The 24,296-nt window shown below is 44.9% G+C and overlaps 1 protein-coding gene across 8 annotated transcripts in view; it reads right to left on the bottom strand.

Annotated features, from left to right (window-relative positions):
- Nucleotides 1-18,076, bottom strand: part of ARHGAP26 (Rho GTPase activating protein 26) — a 222,477-nt gene extending 204,401 nt beyond the window's left edge. For 3 of the 8 annotated variants that reach the window (XM_080997151.1, XM_080997154.1, XM_080997156.1), the window contains exon 1: nucleotides 17,132-18,075. In XM_080997151.1, coding sequence (XP_080853277.1) covers nucleotides 17,132-17,285 — 154 coding nt within the window. In that variant the 5' untranslated portion in view covers nucleotides 17,286-18,075. Of the gene's footprint in view, nucleotides 1-17,131 lie in introns of all 8 variants that reach the window. The other 5 variants (XM_080997155.1, XM_080997157.1, XM_080997149.1 and 2 more) reach the window with 4 other exon arrangements.
- Between the last annotated feature and the right edge of the window lie 6,220 nt (nucleotides 18,077-24,296).

Consider the following 24,296-nt stretch of genomic DNA (forward strand, 5'->3'; position numbering starts at 1 on the left):
GACAAATTGGAGAAACACTGCCGCAACAGATCTCCAATTCAGGAGCTGGCAAGAATGTGCTTGCTAGGAGAGCTTTAAACTGAATTGTGAGAGGGAGGGAGATAATATTTCAGAGGACAGAGGGACATCAAGTGCTTGGGATAATAACATCACTGGTGTACAGGAAACTGGGGCAGCGGAACAGAAACCTGCTATCAGGCAGCAAAAAACCAATAAGGAAGTAGCTGGAGGGAATGACTCACGGTTTCAACTGTCTCTATACTAATGCACAGAGCATGGGAAACAAAAAATATAAACTTGGGAATGGCAAATATGATATACAGTGGTACCTTGAGTTACAAACGCCTCAGGTTACAAACACTTCAGCTAACCTGGAAGAGTTACGAGTTGAGAACTTTGCCCCAGGATGAGAACGGAAATTGAGTGCCGGTGGCGCAGTGGCAGCAAGAGGCCCCATTAGCGAAAGCACACCTCTAGTTAAGAACAGTTTCAGTTTAAGAACAGACCTCTGGAACAAATTAAGTTCATAACTAGAAGTACCACTGTAATAGACATTGCTGAAACATGGTGGGATGGGACTCATGATAAAGCATCTGGAAACCAAGCCTTATGAGGAATGGTGCTCCAGAGGGTAGGACCCAAACCACTGGATTAAAATTACAAGAAAGGAAATTCCAACTAAACATTAGGAAGAACTTTCTGACAGTAAAAGATGTCTGACAGTGGAACGGCCTACTTTAGAAAGTAGTGGACTCTCTTTCACTGGAGGTTTGTAAGCAGAGGTTGGGTGGCCATCTGTCAGGGATTCTTTATCTGTGATTCCTGCATTGCAGCAGTTGGACTATATGACCCTTGGGGTCCCTTCCAACTCTATGATGCAAAAGAACTGACACAAGAGTTATTTTCCATCTCCCCACATCAAAAACAAAAATACTTTGGATATTAAATATTACAGATTACCTTTGCAGTGTATTTATGACAGTGGATGCAGCTGACAAATATTGTAGACCCTGCCACGTATTTATGGAGTTGAGACATAATGCCCAGTGATCAGTATATTTGACCCTGCTCTATTCAAAGGGCTTCTTCGGGAATACAATACAGTTTCTTGCCTTTCAGGCAGGAACCTGATTAAGAATTAACACTCCTTGCAAGCTTTTGACCAAACAGCTATGAACAAAAAGTCAGATTAGTATTATGCAAGTCACAGCTGATGCGTAGTGAACTTTGCAATGTCCACAACACCATCATAACCAAATAGGGATAGAAAAATCTCTCTCTGAAGCAAAAGAATCTAATACGACATATTACTCTAGGACAACAGTATTCCATGGCAAAAGTTCAAGGACTGAGAATCTGAAGAAGCTGCTAAATAACCTTCATGGTTTGACAGAAAAGTTTGCAAAATTAAATGCACCACAAGCCAGAAAGTAAGCATGCATATATCACTAGCTTCCCATGAAATGTCCCTTTCTAAAGGGCCTGACACATGATGTTTCTGTGCGTGGGGTTTACTGGGGGTTTCAATCAGCACAGCTGACTCAACTCCAACTTGTTCACAGCCAGGAACCTGTGGGAGGAAGGTTCCTATATCCTATGCTTGAGCACGAGAGGCAGTTCCAAGATTTTTTAAAAAGACGTTTTTAGACATCCAAAGGAAATCATGCTTTGGTCCAGAGAGGCAGATTCCCAGCATCCTGTTTTTAGCCCTGCAGTTCCTGGTTCCTATAAGAAGCAGAACTTGAGCAACCCACCTCAGCCAGCGCGCACGCACACACACACTGCAATCAGTACCTCCAGCGCATCCTGGAGCTGCAGGGAGTGTGGGTCAAGAGTTGCAAGACTCAAGCAGATTAAAGGGACATTTCACACATTACGGCAAGCCTGGCTCTGCTACCAGGTGTAGGTACAAAGGTAAAGGACCCCTGGACGGTTAAGTCCAGTCAAAGGCGACTCTGGAGTTGCGGAGCTCATCTCGCTTTCAGGTTGAGGGAGCCGGTGTTTGCCCATAGACAGCTTTCCGGGTCATGTGGCCAGCATGACTAAACCGCTTCTGGCGCAACGGGACACCGTGATGGAAACCAGAGCGCATGGAAACGCCATTTACCTCTCTCCTGCAGCGGTACCTATTTATCTACTTGCACTGGTGTGCTTTTGAACTGCTAGTTTGGCAGGAGCTGGGACAGAGCAACGGGAGCTCACCCTGTTGCGGGGATTTGAACCGCTGATCTTCTGATCGGCAAGCCCAAGAGGCTCAGTGGTTTAGACTACAGAGCCACCCACGCCCCCTCTCTACCAGGTGTATCCACACTGAAAGATGAAACTAGTCACAGTTCCCCAACGAGTGTTACCTGCATGACAAAAACAAACTTACATGTAGGTGTTGTAGTTGTGTGCACCTAAAAACGTGCCCTGTGAAGGGGACCTCGAGCTTAATGTCCTGCCTAGGCAGGCAGGTCAGTCTCATCCCACCACCCACCTGCTTCTCCCCCCCCCCCTTGTGATTTTAAGTATCTCTGTGGTGGTACCTATATGGAAAGAGTCTGTACAAACAAATCCTTCTCATCCCAAGCAACTTTCAAGTCCAGTAAGCAGCAACCTTAGTTAAAAGGAGGAAATCTTCTGCTACATTTTCTGGCCTCTCCACCTTCCGCTGCCTTTGATGATGCCCAGCTACCAGTGAATTTCCCTCATCACCAGCTGCAAGTTTAAGATAAAATAAAAAGCTCTCACTGCTGAAACTGCCAAATATGAGGTAATTCTTCCCCCTCTAATAAGCCTCCCCCCGCCCTCCACCCCAAGAGACCAGATCCAGCAATTTCTTCTTATATTAAGGCACTAGAAAGGATGCAGAGTTACAATTACAGGCTGTTAACAGGATGATTACAGGCTTTTTTGATTAGCTAATAACCAATCCCAGTAGAAAGGTACATTTACATTGGCAGTTCCTCATATGACCTAACGCTAGAACTGCCCTACCACAGTGGGGCTTGAATACATCCCACGTTAGATGTGTATTTTAACTACTGAATAGAAGCCTGCAAGACTTGTAATCCCCTGAAGGCAGGAATAAAAATCTCTGCTAAAAGTTGGAAGCACAGGAAGGAAATACTGCTGCTGCTTGACAAAAGCTGGATGTCTGAAAAGCCACCCGTCATCTGTCTCCAGTCAAGTCTGCACAACCAAGGAGTGCAGGAAGCTAGAAGACACCTTAAAAGTGGCTTCCCTAGGACAGTGGGCAGTTGCACGTACTAAAGAAAAAGGCAGAAGCATCAGCTTTAATTCTGTGATACAGTACAATATGCAAAGGGCTTTATTCAGTACTATTTTCCTACAAAAAGAGGTACTGGAACTCACCATTAACTCCTCCCTTGTTCTCTTATAATGGCAATGGCGCCCACCAGAGAGGTATCAGAACTGAGTTCCTGAGGGGAAAGCCCTGGCATTATATGAGAAACCAGCTTGCACACACCTCACCTGCACGCTATCCATTTATGGCAGTTTTATACGAATCCTGGGAACTGTAGTTTGTAAAGGGGGTTGAGAGCTCTCTTCACAGCACTACGACTCCTTTCAGTGTCACTTTCTGGCAAGCATTTTCCTGCCTCTCCAATCAGGGTACATATATACCGGTACTTAGGTAGGTGGCCACTTCATCCATGTTTCCAGTGGATTCTGGCCCAGGAAAAAACCTTATGTCACAATATGCCTTTTAAAACTTTTAAGGTGCCACAATGTGTTGCTGATTTCCTGGAAAAGACACACATTAAAAAGTTCCTTTGAAATTTGGTGCTCCCTTCCAGCTGATAAAGGCACCTCCAAGAGCAATGCATCATAAAATTGGGCAATTAGGATTTAATTGGGCAGAAAAGACCATTCTAATGATTCAGTTTTCCCATACTGTACTCCATTTCTTTGTAAGTCTACATCTGTCCTACTATACAGCCCTGGCAGGCAGATAAGCACAGATGCATCATTTTAATTCCCCACAAAGCGATGCATTTATCTTATCCTCATACATTTATATAATATATATTGAAAGAGGGACAACCAATCTTATTGTTCTTTTAATGGGTATGGGCCCCTTCTATGAAGGCACTTAATACTCCACACTCTCAGGGTGAGGGGACACTTCACTTAAGCCCACTCTACAGTCTTGTTTTGCTTCTAAAAGGGATGAGAAAATCAGTTTCTGGCACGGGACCAATATTAAAAAAAGAAAAAAGGATATAGCATCATGTCCCTACTATTTCACTGAGAGTAGCTGAAGAGGAAGCTCCGCCAGTAAAAATGAGGCAACTTGTTTTTATTTAAAAGCAGAAGTGAGACGAACCAAAAAGCAGGCACATACAGTACCTATCACCACCTCAAAAAAAAAAAAAAAACACCCTTTGTCTACAATTCATGTTGTGGTTATGTGGTATGGACAATATACATCAAAGCCCACAAGCCAGCCATCTATTCAGATCTCACTTAAACCAAGAAAGAGTATGACTCCTAGGACCAAAACTACTGTGCATCTCTACACAACCTCCAAACACTTGACAATGCATTGCTGGTGGAACTCAATGACATGGACAAGTGTATGTTCAAAAAAGAGAATGCAGCTGTAAGAGTAAGATTAGGGAACTGGCTATCCACCCTCTGCTCCCTTTGCCTACACACACCCTCCCCATTCTCTTCTGCCACTCCCAGCTTTTTCCTTCCACCCAAATCATGCTCCCAGAAGACAGATAAAGCAAGGGAGGGGAGAGGCAGGATGTGTGGTTTAAACCCAGGGAATCAAGTGTTGTTTTTATTTGACGTATTGTATATGAACGGTCAGTGTCCACAGTAACAATACTTCATGATTGATTTCATTTTATATGTAGAAGTGTTTGAGTATCTGCGGATACAAGTTACATTCAGTTTGGGGGAGGCTGGACCCAACTCTAGAAAAGGGTATGCTATAATAAATTTGTTAAAAGGTGCCACAATATTCCTTGTTGTTTGTGCGTACTACATAAACCTTACCACATTAGGACAATGCTACCATAAAATTAAAGAGTTAGTCCAACACAATACAAGCTTTCCTCCTAAGTTTTTTTTTAACTCCCATGAAACTCGTTAACAAACATTTTTATTAACTGCCAGAACTCTTTTATCATCTGAGACATACTTTTACAAAGCCAGACTTGCATGGCACACAACCCACAGGGAGGAAATGGCCTCTTCTTCCTCAACTGGTGGCTAACCAGTGACAAGCCTCAGCTATGTGGAGTTAACCAGGGCTATTGACTGTTTGGCTCCGAAGCGCCCTCTCCGATTGCATGGAGTCCGGACAGCCCCGTGGTTTTCCACGGATCTGAGGGCAATGAAACAATCGTTGAGACGGCTAGAGCGCCGGTGGCGGATAACCCATTCTGAATCTGACCGGACACGGGTTAGAGCTCAATGTCGAGCCTACCAAGTGGCGATAGCGACGGCGAAGAAGACTTTCTTCACCGCCTCTATTGCATCTGCGGAAAACAGCAGCAGGAGACTCTTTCAGGTGGTTCGCAATTTAGCGGAACCACCTGCTCCATCAGGGCCCAGTAGCGGCCACATGATCTCCTGCAATGACTTTGCAAAGTTTTTTGCAGATAAAGTCGCTCAGATTCGAGAAGAGGTAGACTCCACCGTGGGAGCAGGGCCGGGGCGGGAGAGTGCTAGAGTCCTGTCTAGTCAAGTTGTGTGGGATCAATTCCAATCTGTTACCCCCGAGGATGTGGACAGGCTGCTTGGACGAGTGAAACCAACCACTTGCCTCCTTGATCCTTGCCCATCCTGGCTTATAAAAGCTAGCCGGGAAGGACTGGGCGATGGGCTTCGTGGGGTGGTGAATGCTTCCCTCCGTGAGGGAGCCTTCCCAGACCCGCTGAAAGAGGCGGTTATTAAACCGCTTCTTAAAAAACCATCTTTAGATGCGGCCACGATAGCCAACTATCGCCCAGTCTCAAATCTTCCATTCTTGGGCAAGGTGATTGAGCGAGTGGTTGCTGAACAACTCCAGGCACGCCTGGAAGAAGCGGACCATTTGGATCCCTTCCAGTCGGGATTCAGGCCTCATCATGGGACTGAAACTGCCTTGGTCGCACTGGTTGATGATCTCCGGCGGGCTAGGGACAAAGGTGAGAGCTGTTTCCTAGTTCTGCTGGATCTCTCAGCGGCGTTTGATACCATCGACCATAACATCCTTCTGGACCGTCTTGAGGGGCTGGGAGCTGGGGGCACTGTTATACAGTGGTTCCGCTCCTTCCTCCTGGGCCGTGTTCAGAAAGTGGTGGTGGGGGATGAGTGTTCAGACCCCTGGGCCCTCACCTGTGGGGTGCCTCAGGGTTCTGTCCTCTCCCCCATGCTTTTCAACATCTACATGAAGCCGCTGGGAGAGATCATCAGGGGATTTGGGCTGGGTGTTCATCAGTATGCAGATGATACCCAGCTCTACCTCTCTTTCAAATCAGAACCAGTGAAGGCAGTGAAGGCCCTGTGTGAGTGCCTGGAGGCGGTTGGAGGTTGGATGGCGGCTAACAGATTGAGGTTGAATCCTGACAAGACAGAAGTACTGTTTTTGGGGGACAGGAGGCGGGCAGGTGTGGAGGATTCCCTGGTCCTGAATGGGGTAACTGTGCCCCTGAAGGACCAGGTGCGCAGCCTGGGAGTCATTTTGGACTCACAGCTGTCCATGGAGGCACAGGTCAAATCTGTGTCCAGGGCAGCTGTTTACCAGCTCCATCTGGTACGCAGGCTGAGACCCTATCTGCCTGCGGACTGCCTCGCCAGAGTGGTGCATGCTCTGGTTATCTCCCGCTTGGATTACTGCAATGCGCTCTACATGGGGCTACCTTTGAAGGTGACCCGGAAACTACAACTAATCCAGAACGCGGCAGCTAGACTGGTGACTGGGAGCGGCCGCAGAGACCACATAACACCGGTCTTGAAAGACCTACATTGGCTCCCAGTACGTTTCCGAGCACAATTCAAAGTGTTGGTGCTGACCTTGAAAGCCCTAAACGGCCTTGGTCCAGTATATCTGAAGGAGCGTCTCCACCCCCATCGTTCTACCCGGACACTGAGGTCCAGCACTGAGGGCCTTCTGGCGGTTCCCTCACTGCGAGAAGCCAAGTTACAGGGAACCAGGCAGAGGGCCTTCTCGGTAGTGGCGCCTTCCCTGTGGAACACCCTCCCACCAGATGTCAAAGAGAACAACAACTACCAGGCTTTTAGAAGACATCTGAAGGCAGCCCTGTTTCGGGAAGCTTTTAATGTTTGATGTATTATAGTATTTTAATATTCTTTTGGAAGCCGCCCAGAGTGGCCGGGGAAGCCCAGCCAGATGGGCGGGGTATAAATAATAAATTATTATTATTATTATTATTACTAAGTGGGGTGACAGGCAGACAATTAAGCAGCACTGCACTGTGCCATAAAGGATGCAGCCAACCCACATAATACACTGCCTAGGGATGGCATGAGGTTTAAAAGAAAATGTGGCAGACAGATGTAAGAGACAGCTGCAGAAGTTCCAAAGACATAGCCCATGTAGTGGTAGCAAAGCTCAACTTCTCATACAAACTATTGTTGTAAAAAAAGAATGGGGTTGGCGACAGAAAACATCATTGCACTTTTGGAGAACGTTTGCTTGAAGCCCTCTGTTATTCAGGCCAACTCTTCTTGCTCCCACTTGCTGATTCAAAACTTGGACTCTCGACTTGGGTGCTGTGATTAAAAAGCTTTATTCCAAAAATCAGCACAGCGTCCCAATGAAGGCCAAGCTACAAGATCATAAGGTGTGGCAGAGTTCCACAATACATGGCTGGGCATAAGCTAAGACGTTGTTCCAACGCTTGATGTGCCCTCTAAGGTCCGCTTCTGAAGAGTAGGGTGGGCAGACATTTATGCAGTTGCTTTCCTGAGTATCACGACTGGGTAAGCAGGCACTCCTACCAGTAAGCAGTTTTCAAGGTCTATTCATGCCAGAATGGTCAACTCCATGGTCTTGGAGACAGAGGTGGAGACAACGGGACGGGCTCACTGTCTGATCTACCCGTTGGCTCCTCACTGGTAAGGGGAGGTGCTGAGTCCATGCCGATGGCAGTGACATTGTGCTTGGGATATACTATGATGGCAAGGCAGGCCACTCTTCTGAAAGCCCTCTCAGCACTTTCTCCAGATCCAAGGGGTTTGGGGAGATCTTCAAAGCAGGAAGCTTACAGGTGAACCAAACTCAGCCTAGTTACCATCCCGTCCCTTTCGGCTTACCTTCCTAGCCTACGCTGATAAAGTAGGTAGTTCAGGAAGAGACGGAAGACAGGTATAGATGAGTACAGAAAGGGGTTGCTGTGGGACCCAAGCCAAAAGCCACAACTGCAGTCTTCCATTACTATTAACAGAATGAAAGGGAGTCTGTGGAGATTCTGGTAAAAAATTAACCCCATTCCCAAATCATTGACAGCTGTTACATAACGTGAAGCCAAGGTCTTTGAATGTAATCTATATCCTTTAAAGCCATTTGCCATGTACTCCTCTGGGATGCGCATTGCAACCTAAAGTTCTGCAATTTCAGCACAGATTTGATGTTGCAACTTTCCTTTCCCAGCATAATTTGTGTGTATTTCTTTTTTCCAAATGCACACCTGCATTCGCTCCCGAGTGTCCATCACAAGAGTGCATCCTGTATTACTTGCAGAACTCACCATCACTGCACCACACACAGGAACAGAGTGGAATGGACTTGCCGACTCCCCTTAGGCCTTGTGGAACTTTTATCAACTGGCCTTAAGCAACAGCAAAAGTTACATCTATTATTTTTTTTAATGATATTTATTGGGGGAACTTTTATTCAGAAAACCAAGGGAAAATGCTACCCTTTGATGATGATGAACTCAGAACAGGTGGGAATTGTGCATGCAAGGTGTTAGGGTTTTTTTTTTTGCTGTAATACACAAAACCTGCATAATGGTTCATTCTCATCTGTGCTAACCGTCACCCACATATTCAACAATCAGTCGTAGGCTGGAATCTAGCTAAGCATGAACAGCAAAAGATAAAGCAGAAGGGGGGGGGAGAGAAATGTAGCATGATCAGAGCATAAAACAAATCCCTTTAATCTAGAACAAAATTAACCCTAGTTGGGGATGAAGCTTAAGTCTGCACTCATAGGAAAGGCAGAAGGAATGGTTTGATTTTAAAACAGCAGCAAATACAAGTTTTAAGAAGGGGCTTTAGATGTTTAACTATCATAAGAATTAGGTCAGACCCTTGTCCAGTTTACCACACCGATTATCTAGCAAGCTTGGCAGGATCTGAGAAGGAGGTTGTGGGATAATGGATCACAGGAGGACAGGTTGGCTCCAAGAACAGCCTAGTTTCATAATGTGACATCTGTAGACATTTGCAGTTCAAACTGCCACCATGCAGATCTGCCACAAATTCCAGGCAGGAACAGTTCAAGCAAACACAGTTTGCTGGGTGATGATCTTGCCTTGCCATAATGGTCTGTGACACAGCAGCATGGACCTCCATGCATGCCTTATACCTGGAACCTTGATTGGCACATACATGGATGGTTTCTCCTACTTGACTTCCTGTGCACTTGAGTGCAGAAAAGAGATTTGAAGTCTTCCTTTCTGAAACAGTACTATGATGGAGAACAATCCATCAGGAATCTGCTCTCCAATGGAAATTCCCATCTGGGTCCCATTTAATTCAACAGAACATTCAATGGAAAAGTTTCCAGTGAAGTCAGTGCACTTTCTATTCCTAAAGCACAGAAGAATTGGCTGCTGAGTTTGGACCAGTTGGTCTTAAGGGTACTAACAGAACAAGCATCTGCCCCATACATTCACATTTGGGTCTGGGCATCTTATTCCTTCCCATTGCCATGCCAGAACTTTCATTCTTGTAGATACAAGGCTAGCAGAACCTGGTCTTGAAGGATAGCTCTGCTCCTTTAATAGTAGCATGTGTGCAAGTCAGTGCAATGTGTTCGGAAACCTGCTGAGAACGGTGATGGAAGAAAATATATTTTCCCCTTAAATGTTAAAAATGCAAAAGCTTTTTTAAAAAATAAAATCTGGAGTTAGCAACTCCATTAACGCAGCAAAAATATAATGGGGAAAAACCCCAGAAAGACTAGATGAAAGTATTTGGCTCCTCATTGTCATTTGGGCAGAAAAGGGCAAATAAAGCTGTCATGGAACTTCCCTATGAAAAAAGGTTACAACATTTAGGCCTTTTGGTTTAGAAAAAGGGTTAAGATGCAATCCTAACCCCTGGCAAGAGAAAATAACTGATTAGAACTACTCCTCTCCACCAGTGGAGATTTACCAAGGAACATTAATTCATGCAGAGGTTTTTATTCTCTCCTGACAGTCAGCTATCTGGAAACCTTCAATTTAAACACAAAAGTACTTGTGCAAACTAGTTTCTGTGTTAAAACAGCAGAATGCACTACAAAGGACTGCAAATCTCACACCCAAAAACATTCAAAGTGTAAGGGGGGGGCGGGAATCAAGGATAGAATTCAGTGTAGTGCTCAGTGGAGTATGTGCATAGGGAACAATGTCCAATCATGAAACAGGACTTCCCTCTCCCTCCCTTCTCCTCCTCTCCCATCCCCCTAAACCTGATCTGGGGTTTCTCCCAACCCTCCAGAGCAGATTTAGAGGGTGCAGAGGGCACTCAGAGACCGGAGAGGAGGGAAATACCATTGCATGAGCAGCCCTCATTCTATGTACACAACAACTTAACTGAAACCCACCCCTACTGCTATAATGTATTTAGCTGTCACCTGTTACACCTGATGCAGAGATGCAGCAGTATTGCCTGCTTTCAGTGGAGCACCACCTTGTGTTTCTTCATGAATCTCTTTTGGACATGCTCTTCTGCATTGGAGGTAACCAACAGTGCAGAAATCACTGATCCAAATCCCACCTGCTGCAGAGACGAAGAAAGTTTATGAGTGGGTTGACGGCTGGTTGTTTGTTTGCAGCATGAACCTCCATTCCTTAGAGAATGCAGCTGAGGACAGGAGTTCCCCTTTCTTCCAAGTGCAACAGCGGCCCTCCCAGGGACTCAGGATCAGGACTAAAATTTCACACCATTTATACTGGCATGTATGGGTGGGCAGACAGGCTAGTACTTTTTGTGGGCTAGTGACTTCTACAAGGTCATCTGCAAGTCTGGAGCAAAAATAATGTAACGTGCGTGCATAAGGCAACATCTGTTTCATAACAAGCCCGGCTCTTTACGCATTTCCAATGTGGCCTTTGGGTGCTTGACTGAGTTGCCCAGCCCTTTTTTAGACTGTTCCCTGCTGCTGCTTGTCATATTTGTTAATCTTCAACACCCACTATTCACATTTCATCTCTGAGTCTCACTTGGAGCTTAGCATTTGCAAAATGTTCTGAATAATTTACACATGTCATTATGAGCAAAAGAAGAAGGACATGTGTTGACGAAGAACAGGCCACTCTGAGTATCAAGGAAGTGATAAATGGAGACAAGAGGAAAATGCCACAAGCCCTATTATTCAAAGGCTGCTCCTTATACATTAAACCTCAGTAAGCCTTAAGAAATATCCCTCAATGCAGATACGGCAACTAATACACTATTTTTAAAGTAATTTGACTGTCCTATTTGTTCTCTACATCTTGGTTCATCAGGAGCTGTTCAGTGCAGTACTTGTACTATCTTGGGAGAAAAAGCACTAGCAGTCAAAGACAAAAAGGCTAGTACTGGTACCTTGGTTTACAAACTTAATCCGTTCCAGAAGTTCATTCTTAAACCAAAGCATTCTTAAACCAAGGTGCGCTTTCCCATAGCAGCGGGGGACTCAATTTACATTCAACAGGAAGTGGAACATGTTCTGCTTCCAAGGCAAAGTTCACAAACCAAAACACCTACTTCTGGGTCTGCAGTATTCTTAATTCAAGTTGTTCATAAACTAAGCTGTTCTTAAACCAAGGTACCACTGTACAGCTCATATACAACAGGCTTGTCCAACCACACTAGAAAAGTAGAGCTGTGAGTCAACTTCATTCCTAATTCAGCCTCCATATTCTCACTTTGCTTAATTTGTGCATATAGCATCTATGTTGGAGATTATGTCATGTCATAAACAAGAAATCTTAAGAACTGCCAAGATAGCTATATGTCTCATCCTCAAACACATCAGAGCCTAGAGAGAGAATATATTGGGCCTGAAATTCAAAGGACAAACAGTACTGAACTGGTAGGGTGCTTGCACTAAATTCTATGGCATCGAGTCCAGATTCTTGGAGCTCTTTGAATCTTTATTTTCACACCCAGAAATTGGGGTTTGTCCCCCACCCCCATCTGAATTTTGGGACATGGGGGACAAGTGGAATATCTACAGAAGGAGAATACTCCTGTACATTAATAAAAGGATAAACCTTTTAGGGTTGTGTTTTATTCTTAGGTTTGGTTTTACTGTTGTTCTTATTCTTACATTGTGAGTCACTTTGAAATGGCTTCATGTAAAAAGTGACAAATAGATATAATTATTAAGAAGAATAAAAATTAAATAATGAATAGGGCATTTATGCAGATAGTTCCAAGTAGAAGAGAACTACAATTTGTAAAGTTCCAGAATGCTCCGAGGACTTTATTAGAACTGCAGTCTCATCAACCAGGCTATTTCAAATATCACGAGTTTTATGTCCCATTATCTTACCAGAAAGAATTCTGTGGAACTGCAGGCAGTTTATGCCACAATAAGATGCTAATTCTAAACCAGATAGCAATCTCTCACATGTGGAAAAACACAAAGGCTGCGATTATACTGCTGGTCACGAGCTGGCAAAATTGTGGCTACGCTCTCCATTCAAAATATAAAAAGACAAGTTCAAAGTAAAATTTTGAACAGGCATGATCAGGACCTCTATGAGGAGATTTCAGATAAAACAAGCAGCACAGAGCTTGCACACTTCAAATGTGACCCAAAAGTGGGAGGAAGGGTCGTGAAATAAACTTCACAGCTACAGCTGGACGCTTCTGAGCAATCCTACAACTGCAATCCCAAAGAACCCAGGCCATGAATAGTCAGGCCAGCTGCCCTCCTTTTTGGATGAGCAACTCAATGCATGCTAGTGGGAGCCAAAAATAAGTTGAGGCATGCAAAGCTCCTGAGCTGCCGTGTCAAGTGGGAATGCAGCATCATGTCACGTGGCAGCATCTTGATATCTGTCAACACAAGGCTTTGTCCCAAAGGAACCCCTGCAAAGCAATAAAAATAAAAGCATACATCTGTTCAACCAGCATGGCTGGAAGGTCTCGGAAACAGAAGCTAAAATGAAATGAAAGGGGTTCTTGGAACTGTGCTTTCAAAAAAGCGTAGAAATAACCGCATAGCAGAACCCAGAAATTATTTCATAACTGTCGAATTTATATTATGCCACACCCCCAGTGCCACACATTCACCTGTACTCACTAGACTCCTACACAAATACATTGCACATTTCCGCCAGGTTCAAGGATTGGCAAATTCTTTTGGCCCATCCCAAGTAGGGATGAGCCAAATGGCAGCCGGTCCCACACAGGCTGATGGAGGTGGCCCTCTCTGTCTCCCTCTGGTGCCGTCAGGTGGAATGGAGACAGTTCTGAGGAGGCCCTAAAAGAGTTACAGTGGTACCTTGGGTTACATACGCTTCAGGTTACAGACTCCGCTAACCCAGAAATATTACCTGGGGTTAAGAACTTTGCTTCAGGATAAGAACAGAAATCGTGCTCCGGCGGCGCGGCAGCAGCAGGAGGCCCCATTAGCTAAAGTGGTGCTTCAGGTTAAGAACAGTTTCAGGTTAAGAACAGACCTCCAGAATGAATTAAGTACTTAACCCGAGGTACCACTGTATAGCAAAATACTTGAACTGCTTGCCTTAGCCTAGGATGCAATCGGCAGCAGAAACAGCAGCAAGTGAAGTTGTGTAGCATTATTTGGTTAGCCAGCCATTAACGCTGCACACCTATCACATTACCAATCATTCACCATACACTTATAAATACGTCAGCACAATAATGGCCCCCACAAGATTATAGTTGGTTTGCTTGGATCTCTGTTTAGGTAATAAAAATGTCAACATATTGGCTTGGATCCTAAATTAACTTAAGGAAGTTCAGGCCACACCTCCCCAAAGGTGCTCTAGAGAGCAGGGGCTGTGGGAGGGGGTGCTTCTGAAAAAGCACAGAGAGGGTGGTGGGAAACTTTCCTTCCATGAGCTTCCTTAAGTCAACTTGTCTTAGAATGTCAAGTCTGGTTTTGAGCAAATTCCTCTACTTTTCAGCAGCTCCCCACATCCTACTTCACAATCTTCCAGAGGGCCTTTGGGAGAGGGGTGGGAGTTTATCCTTCCTTCCCACTGATAGTTATACTACTGGTCCAACATACGAGAGTAAAACTCTAGTGAGATAATGGGCAGCAAAGAGTCAATTCTGGACAAGTAGGCTGTTACCTCTTGTGTTCAGATAACTGATTCAACTTCTGTAACTTGTTTTCCATAAACACATGAAGAAAAACAAATGCAATTCACTCAAATGGTCAAAAGCCCAATGATGTGATACATACGTTCTTTTTAGATATAAGAAACCCCAGATTCCATGGAATCAAAGGAATGGTGCCATGTGAGGGGTAAATCAGCATCAGAAAAAAATGGGCAGGGCAAAGAGATATAAGGGAGTCTCTCCTATCCAACCTGTAATCCTGCTCCAGGATTTCATTCAGTAACTTGGAGTGTACAGATGTACACACTTCTACAAAATCAAGGCCAAGGTGTATCAATACTATTGCACAGTTTCAAAGTTACTAGCTAATAGAAAGTCATCGCAGGCATCGAATACTGTTGCCAGCCTCTAGTTTTCAAAAGACTTCATTCCCAAAAATCACACTTCCCAACAGGTTGGGATTTTGTTGGCTGCAACTGTCAGGTTCTACCACACACCTTTATCTCAATGGGCTTAAGTTCAACAATTGAATTCTGCAGGATCTATATAAGATTACGACTTTGCCAACAAGGAGACTATTTTATCGTTTTGGGCCTTCTGAGCAACTCTCTCAGGTAGGCAGGCTCTCCTGTGCCTTGCCATACACATACATTTCCCAAGAATGCTATGTCATTATCAATGACAAGCAAGTGAGCACAAACAATGCCAGTGATGAGACAGACAAAGCCCTCAAGGCTTGTTTAGTACAATTAATTCTTTCAAAGAGCTCATCATAGGAGTGCAATTATTTGCCTTTGGCTCACAAAGAAGCAGACCAAACAGCAGGCCACCACTCAATACACACCGCTGGACTGCTTCAGAATGAACCATTTCAGCAGACACGTACGCAAATTGTGTCTCAAGACCATGAATTCAAAGGCTGTGTACACACTATACCTTTAAAGCACATTCAAAGCTCACTCTTTCCTGCAAAGAATTCTGGACACAGTATTTTACCTCTCACAGAGTTACAATTCCCAGCAACCCTTAAACTCCAGCATTCAAAATTATTTGAGGGAAAGAATTGTGTACAGTGATACCTCGGGTTAAGTAATTAATTCGTTCCGGAGGTCCGTTCTTAACCTGAAACTGTTCTTAACCTGAAGCACCACTTTAGCTAATGGGGGCCTCCTGCTGCTGCCGCGCCGCCGGAGCACGATTTCTGTTCTTATCCTGAAGCAAAGTTCGTAACCTGAAGCACTATTTCTGGGTTAGCGGAGTGTGTAACCTGAAGCGTATGTAACCTGAAGCGTATGTAACCCGAGGTACCACTGTACATGAATGCCTCTGGAATTTTGAAGAGAAGGGGCAACAACCATAGGGAGTAAAGTTATTCGGGGGACATGGCCTAGTAGCATTAAAGAAGATATTCTTAAGTGTTCTTAAAAGTTCACACAATTTAGATGTTTACAAGCTAGTACTATTGTTCTGCTAGTTTTCCACTCTTGGAAATTAACAGAGAACCCAAGTGATTTTAAGATTTCCATGGAAATTCCAAGTGAGTGCACATAACGCCTGTAACGTTTGTTTTCCTGGTACTCTGCCCTCCACCATTCCGCAACAATATCCTGTGACTGAAGAATTTCAGATGCAAGGACAGCTCTGCCAAGTACTAGAGATAGAGGGAAATACAACTGTTTTTAAGCCAAACTGCCCAGTCTATAAAACAGCAGTGGGAAACCTTGGGGCGGGGGCTAAATGAAACCTTTCGAGCCCCTCTTCCTCTGGCTCTTGGGGCTGTCACTTAGGCAATACTCACAAGCAGCCCCACTTTGCACCCGTCTTGCTTGTTTTTGCCTGGCAAGAATATGTCCTTGAACTCCAATAATGCCATTTGCTTTCTTGAATGAGGATGGAGAGAGGTGGGTGTACATGCATGTAGAAATCTCTTGCTGGAATGTAAGCTACTGTACATTCACACCCACTGCTCCTTCCAGGTTTTCCCCTGGTTATGACCACCATTGGACTATGACCCGCATAAGGTTGCTCAATGAGGAAATGCGGCCCTTGAGCTGGGGGGGGGGGAAGTCCCCCATCTTTGCTGTACACCATCAGTTCTCTTTGAATTGTTATACACACAGGCCTTTCACTTTCACAAAAGGGCCAGGAGGAGTCCAATGATCAGTCAACAATAGCAGACATGTTTTTAAAACTATATAACCAAAGCAAAAAAGCCAGTTAGTCTACAATCAGACTGCTTTTTATATAATGCCACTATTTAACGAAAGGCTGTTCTTATCTTCCCTCAACACCTGTGCATTGTGCACATGCTCAGAGATTCACATTAATGCTGCTGTTCCTAAGAGAAGCATAGCCATTAACTACAGAATATGAACTCTCTCATTAGGTTTGTAGTCTGGTATTAAACAGCCAGATTTTCTCTGTCCTCTGTGGGGGTTTTTAATTGTTTTTCCACATGCTTTTCTCTCTACCATGCTTCTCTTTCTACCTGTGCTATACCAATGCAGGTGAAATTTCAAGGATTCTAATACTACTAAGTCAGATCTGATTCACGGTTTCCCTTTCAGATTTAAGACACCATAACAACCACAACTCCTTCATCATTCCCCCTTGCCATTCAGACGCCTGACACCACAGGGAGACTGTCACTCACTCTTAAGGGCTGCAATGAGCGACTTCCCATCTTTTATGAGCTCCTTGATGAACTTGTTGGTCTTGTCCAGTTCAGCTTCGTGAGACTTCAGCCTCTCTCGGAACTGAGGGCTGTCCAAACAGCAGTCACTAAATTCCAAGGCAGGCAGACCCATGGTTCTGGGGTGGATGTGTGTGTCTTTTTTTCAGAGCCCTTCCAACACGAAACCTTTTGCAAAAAGCAAATCAGCTGGAAAAATGCAACACACAGGGAATGAACCGTCCTTCCCAAAACGCTTCAGAAACAAAACAAAACAGCTTGTAAAAATTGAAAGTATATGCAGTTCATTCAACAAAATTAAAATATTCACCCACTGAGCGAGCAGCCTTTATTCTGCTCTCCCGGGAAGTCAGATTTTTCAGAGCCCCCGGAGGCAAAACAATTGAAATGATGATGGTTATGATGATGCTGATGATGAAGAGCAAGCAGGTCAGGCAAGGTTTTGCACCGAGGAGGAGCTGCTTCAGATGCGAGGGGGAGAGGACAGGAGCCGTTTGGAAGAGGGGGGCGGTGCTGCTGCTGCTGTGGCTGCTGCCACCGCGGTAGTAGTAGCAAATGCCGCTGCCGCCGCCGCCGCCGCCCGAGGACTGCTCATGGCGAGAGCTCCCAAGCACGCTGCAAATTCAAGGCGAGGCGACCGCTGCTGCTGCTGCCGGGTCCTTCTCTGCCTCTTCTCCCTCGACCCCGCCAATGCTGCTCTTGCTGCTGCTCCTGCCCCCGCCGCGTACGATAAGAGCGCCCGGCGAGGTCTCTCGTGCGGCCTCTAGCAGCGGCTCCTCAGCTCAGCGCAGCCACCTCCGACGGCATCCGGGATCCGCCGGGAGACTCCACTTCCCCATTGGAACGCGGGGCATCTTTTTTTTTCCGACCGCGTCGTCAGGAGGCGGAGTGGGGGGGGCGGTGTTTGGGTTTTGTTTCCCCCCCTCTCTTTTCCCCCTTCCTCAGAACGCAGCCCCGCCCCTCTCGCGCCCGCCGCAGCCAATCAGCGCCGCGCCTGCTCGCGGGGCAAAGAAAAGGGAAGGGAGAAAAGATGTCCCTGCGATGACAGGCCGGCGGGGGAGGGCGGGGCCAGAGTTCTGTCAAACCGCATGGAGCTCCTTGTGTGTGTGTATATATGTGTATGTGCGCGTCCTCCCATCGCCGCCCTCGCTCTTTCCCGCCTTCTTAAAGGCACAACCTCCAAGGGAGGGGAAGGCGAGGGTTGCTCAAGGGCATTTCTCGTAAACCTGTTGCTAAACACTGAAGGGAACCCAGCCATTTTCTCTGCAGGGAACCAATTAAGCAGGCCCCTTGAGGCATGTTTTTGGCACGGAGAGGTAGTGGGGACTGAGCCTAGCAGTCCTTTGCAAACAACCACAAGCCACGTTTCTTCTGGCCTCGGCTCCACACACAAAAAAAGAGGTCCTTTTCATAAGGGGCGTCACCTTCTGTTTCCCTTCCTTCTTTTTGGCCCCTGCGTTCCATATCAGCCTGAAATACAATTACTGTATTTTCTGTGTCTGTTGGTCTCGTTCTGCCTTTTGACAAGCAGGGCAGAAATTTTCCCCACGGGGGCAATTTCCCCCAACTAGAAAGCGCTTTACCTGTGGAGCTTTTGCCTGGTTGCTAGTATGACTCCTCCAGAGCAAGCTTATTGTGAACGTCCGCGTCCATTTTATAGGTGTATAAAACAGCTTAAGCCGTGGCCGACAGCCGACAGCTGTAGTCAGACACACACTCAGTCTCTGTCTCATTCTTTTGCAAACTGGCTATACGGTACTTCTTTTTTTCCTCTGTCTATCCCCTCCCTTTCTCAGCTGGAGATCTGTTACTTTCTGTAAGCTCTGGTTAATAATGCATTTCAAAAGCCAGAGATTTTCAACTATTAGCTTCCATGGATAAAACATTAGCCAAACACCCTAGGCCTGGGCTATTAGCCAGTAAACACACCAGCAAATAAATTATCAGCCAGCAGCCACTATAATTGGGTAACCCAATTATATTTGCCCAACATATATTAAATAATACGGTCCCAACCTTTAATACACATATGTATGTAAGAATGTTTATAACATGAACCTTGCTCCAGGAAGAAGAAAATGACCATGAATCACTACTACATGTTATCTGATTTATATGTAAGGAAATTTACAATTGCCTACTGATTAAAAAAAAAATAGCAAAGAGAGAGGGAGACTAGACAGGCTAAGAAGAGCCAGATGGCAACCCTATTTTTCAGGGCTTTTGTCAGGATTAATGCATATGAAAGGGTGGCAGGAAGTTGATTTTATCACTTTTTAACATAAATGAAGACTTTTCTTATCTGGTACATTTTACACACCCAAAAACACTGTAGAAACCAACATTGCACCAGACGTTCACCATTGTCACATTATTGAAGAAATAGTGTGATATATTTCTAACAACTATCCTTGAATTCTTTCACCATATTACTATGTCCCTGATCACCCTCCCATCTGTGTTTAGGATTATCTCTTCCATGAAATGAAGGAATTAGTTGTTTCAGGTAATTTGCTGTGCTCTTCAAAACAGATGGACAGAGTTAGCACAATTCTAACCAACTCACTTAATGCTTCAGTTGTTTCACTTATATGCCATCATACGCCTTCGCTGCCAACTTCATGAACAAGTCATGTATTCTTGTAAAGTATCACAGCAAAGTCTTAACTGCCCCAGTTTTAAGATACCAGCAGTATCCCACTAATCCTCGTCTTACACTGTACTTCAGTCCTATCCTCTGATGAAAGCTAGTCATGTGCAAGGATCAGTACAATCCTTTTCTTTTACCCTAGTGGCCTTAGTGGAATTGACTCCAAGGTAAGCAAGTGTAGGGTTGCAGCCAAGTGTAGTACTGAATTGTCCTCCTTCCTTCACTATTCTGCCAGAGTAAATACAAAGAGGACACTGGAGATATGCAACAACAACAACCAAAGAGTCCCACCCCAGCCCTAATTGCCCTTTAGATTGCATATAAAGTCTTTGTACATATGGTGGTATTATGGCTGGTCTCACAGCAGTGCAAAGTCATGCCTCTACAGTATTTTGGAAAAGAAAAGTGCACAGGTACATAAAAGCAATGTCTGGGAAAAGGAGCACACACCTCTAGATTAATGGCAGGAGCCCATGGCATAGTCTGCTCCCAGCTATATAACACATTTAAAGGAAAATGTAATACAAACATTATGACGCAGAACACACACACCTACCCATGTGTCTCTACTGCAGCAACTGTATGCTTCATTTCAGAAGTGAGGGTGTGTATATTTCCTTATCCCTTCCCCTCCCAATGTAGATATTATATCTAAGCAGTAGAAATGGTCCTGTTTTACAGTGGAAACTGATGTCTTGACATGTATTATTGGGATTCAGGGCCTTAATTCCAACCACATATTTCACCCCTACTCCCCCCCCCCAGCCCCACAAAAACCACTTGTGGCCCAGTCCTATGCATGCATTATTTGAACTACAGTTCAATAGAAAAATGCATAAGATTACAGGCTCACTGCATTTCCCATACCACTAGCAGAGCTAAAGAGCCTGCTGGGTTGCAGAGCCATATAGGTTCACTCTTGAACAGGCATGAAGATTGAATAAACGGCTAATTGAATTGCCTTTGTAAGGGCTGAAGAGGGGGGAAACTGTGAATGAGAAATGTGAGAGCACTACTATGCCAGATTTTTCCTTTCATCTTCCAACTAGGAGACAGATAAAGGAAGAGCAGCTTCCAAGGGTTATGCAATATAAATGTGTGGTTTTTAAACTACCTTCAGGGAACATTTTTCATATCAACTTGTCTGCCATGGAGTTTCTGCACCTTGCAGAAATTTATAGGGCAGACTGTTAGGTGTATACACAACTTATGCAAGGACCTAGACAATGTATGAGAAGTTAAAACTGTCAACCTTGCAGAAGCCTAGGGGCAAGCCTAGCCTAGCAGCACAGTAAAGCTTTTTCAACAGCAAACAGTAATCAACAGCAAAAGCCACTATAGTATAGAGGTAGGAAACATTTTCAGCCCAGTGGATCCGATCCAGAAGCCCCTCACCACACCCAACAATCTACTTGGACCCATTTTTCCTTTGCAGTGCAGTTTGAACTCAAGCCACTCTGCAAGGTCACTGCTAATCAACTGATTGTTGTGGACTTTAAGCCTTGCTTCCAGGAGGGATCAATTCCACTGGGAAGCTCCTGTTGGAAGCTCCCAAGTTGAAGGAACCCCAGAGGGGCTTGCATTTAGCACCTAATTTCACAGACACCAATTGCAAGCTTGCCAAGCAATAACTGCAAGTGCATTTTAAAGCTCTCAATAGTTCACTTCCTGTCCTATCTTTACCTGTCCTACAGACCTGGTGTTAGGGTATTTACTTACTTACTTACTTACTTACTTACTTTGAAGATCTGAAGATCTATGGGTAGTTTACAGCATAAACTTGCAAAATAAAAACATGAAATGTAATAAAAACAAGAACAAAGACAAAGCAGCCAATAACCCCTCCTTCCACATTAGGAAGACCCTACCCGATTAATACATATAAGAGTTATTTCCCTTCCTGGGACCACCTTGCTGCCCTTGCTTCTGTTAATAAAGAACTGTCATGTGGGGCGGAAGGAACATCTGAGGACCATATGAGAGCAACAAGGCATCAATCAGGTGCCAAACACAGGAACCAGAATATTAGGTGTGAGTGGGCGGATGAGCAACAGCAGACATTCAAGATCCAGATTTCACTGAGAGGAACAGTGGCTGCAGGTATCCTGCCATAGGAGAGGATAAAGACCTGCTGAGGTTGTAGAAACCACAATGCCCACCAGACCATATGAGGACAAGATCTAGGGTGCAGTGCGGAAGGATAATATAATACTTTATTTAGGGTATTGAAATAGCTAAGGCTAGACTTCCTTGGTTGTCCCATCCCATATTTGTTAAGGGTGAAGCCGGGAACATCAGGACTGGGATGGCTATGTAAGCAAATCACACCCAGAGAGAACGAAACTAAACTCTCTAGAGACATCTTCTGGCTGACTCAGGCACAGCTCTCATATGTTGCAGAAAAATCAGGTTATGTGTGGCTTCAGAGAGTGATTTCACCCAGAAAAAGATGGTGAATAGAAACAGAAACAAATTAATTTAAACCTATGGACCATAAAGATTTGCTAATTGAATCAAGCTACAGGCATCCATCGGGGAATCGTGCCATCTTCAAGCCACATCACACTGTTCGGTTCTTTTAGATACACTAGTTAAGATTGTTTAACTGTACACCTGGAAATGTGCCACACAAATATGACCATGTGTTTGAAAACACATGTGCCATGTAGGAACAAGTCAGGTAGCCACAAATGGTTATAGCCAAGGTAACCAATTTCTGAACCAGCCCTTGTTGCTGCTGCTTTTACAGTATTTTGATCTGCAACAATTAGCAGAATGGGCTGGGTTACGCAAACTGAAGCAATCACTGCATACACAGCCAGGCTCTCCGCCTCTAACTCCTCCTTCGCTAACTTGCTCTAGGAAGGGTCAAGAGCAGGCATAGGCAAACTCGGCCCTCCAGATGTTTTGGGACTACAACTCCCATCATCCCTAGCTAACAGGACCAGTGGACAGGGATGATGGGAGTTGTAGTCCCAAAACATCTGGAGGGCCGAGTTTGCCTATGGCAGGTCAAGAGGCACAGCAAGAGTATTCATGCTGCAGCAGCGAAAAATGCTGTCTAAAGTTGGAAAGGGGGGTAGGGTTAAAGTTGCAACAAAAAAATTCAAAGTTTAGGGAGCATTTTTACCCTACCAGCAAACTGTGGAAGTGGCTGCATGTCCAGAATGCCTCAATCTGAAGAAGGACCCCCTTAGTTTTTCCCAGAGTGAGGCAGGGAGTGGGGAGGAGGGGGGGTGAGTCAGAAAGCCCAGACCCTCCAAGTGTCCCTATTTTCTAGGGACAGTACTGGATTTACAGCAGCTGTCCCGGTTTCTGATTTGATCCCAGAACATCCCGCTTTCCCTTAGGACATACCTATTTTCATCATAGAAATGTTGGAGGGTACAGAATTATGCAAACCCTCCCCCCCCAAGCCAAGGAGATAAGTAACAATAAAACCTTTAGAAGACATCTGAAGGCAGCCCCGTATAGGGAATTTTAAAAAATGTTTAATATTTTATTATGTTTTTATATATGTTGGAAGCTGCCCAGAGTGGCTGGGATAACCCAGTCAGATGGTTGGGGTATTAATCATCCTCATCCTCATGGAATAGGACGTCCCTATTTACATCAGAGAAATATTGGAGGGTATGAAAGCCTTGCTGTGACTAAAACAGTAGCAAAAAAAAGTAAGCAGAGAGGCAGAGTGGGGAGGACCAGCAGCGCCAAGGGAGAGAAAGAGGAGGGGTGGCAGCTGCTCAGGCACTGCAGTCTCTTGCACCAGCCCTGCTAATAGATTATGATATTTAGCTTCATACTGTTAAAAGCTCCATTTGCTGCTAAAGCAAGAGAAGTGGGTCAGACTGGGTTTCTTCCCTAACCCTTTTCAGCATATGCTCATTGAGAAATCCCAGTTTCCTCCTGTGCCCTGTATGCAACAGCTGAACCAGATAGCACTTCCTGTCTGTGAAGGGGGCATGGGTTGTGCCTTTAGAAAATAGCCTAAATTGCGCAATGTTCTATCCACCACGGCACACTGTCTCAGATAACCTGAGGACATTTCTTCACAGCTAAAAACTTTCACCAAGTTTGAACGCTCGCTGTTCCTTAAGAGTTCTAAGCCGTGTTCAGTACCCATCTGGTTTCACGGCCTTGTGATAATAACTGTTTAGCTACCCACAGCCTCCTTTTGGAGCTCTGTTAATGACCTTCGTCTTTCTTTCGTCTTTCTGCATATTCGTTACAACACACCCCTGCTTTGCTTTCTCTGAGCTCAGATGAAGGAATATTCTTTTTTTAGTTTCCTCTTTCTTTCATTCCTCCTCCCCCGAGTGTGCTGCCAGTGCAGAAACTCTAAGCCTTTGGCCCAGCTCCACCTGACTCAAATGTACATCTGCAACAATTTAGTTCTAATAGAATTGATTTACTAACCCAGTCGTGGCTGACTACAGCTGGTCTTAAAGAATCTGGTGTCAGTGCATGTTATAAAACAGT

Source organism: Podarcis pityusensis, assembly GCF_964106645.2.
Source record: "Podarcis pityusensis genome assembly, chromosome: 2".
Classification (NCBI taxonomy): Eukaryota; Metazoa; Chordata; class Lepidosauria; order Squamata; family Lacertidae; genus Podarcis; species Podarcis pityusensis.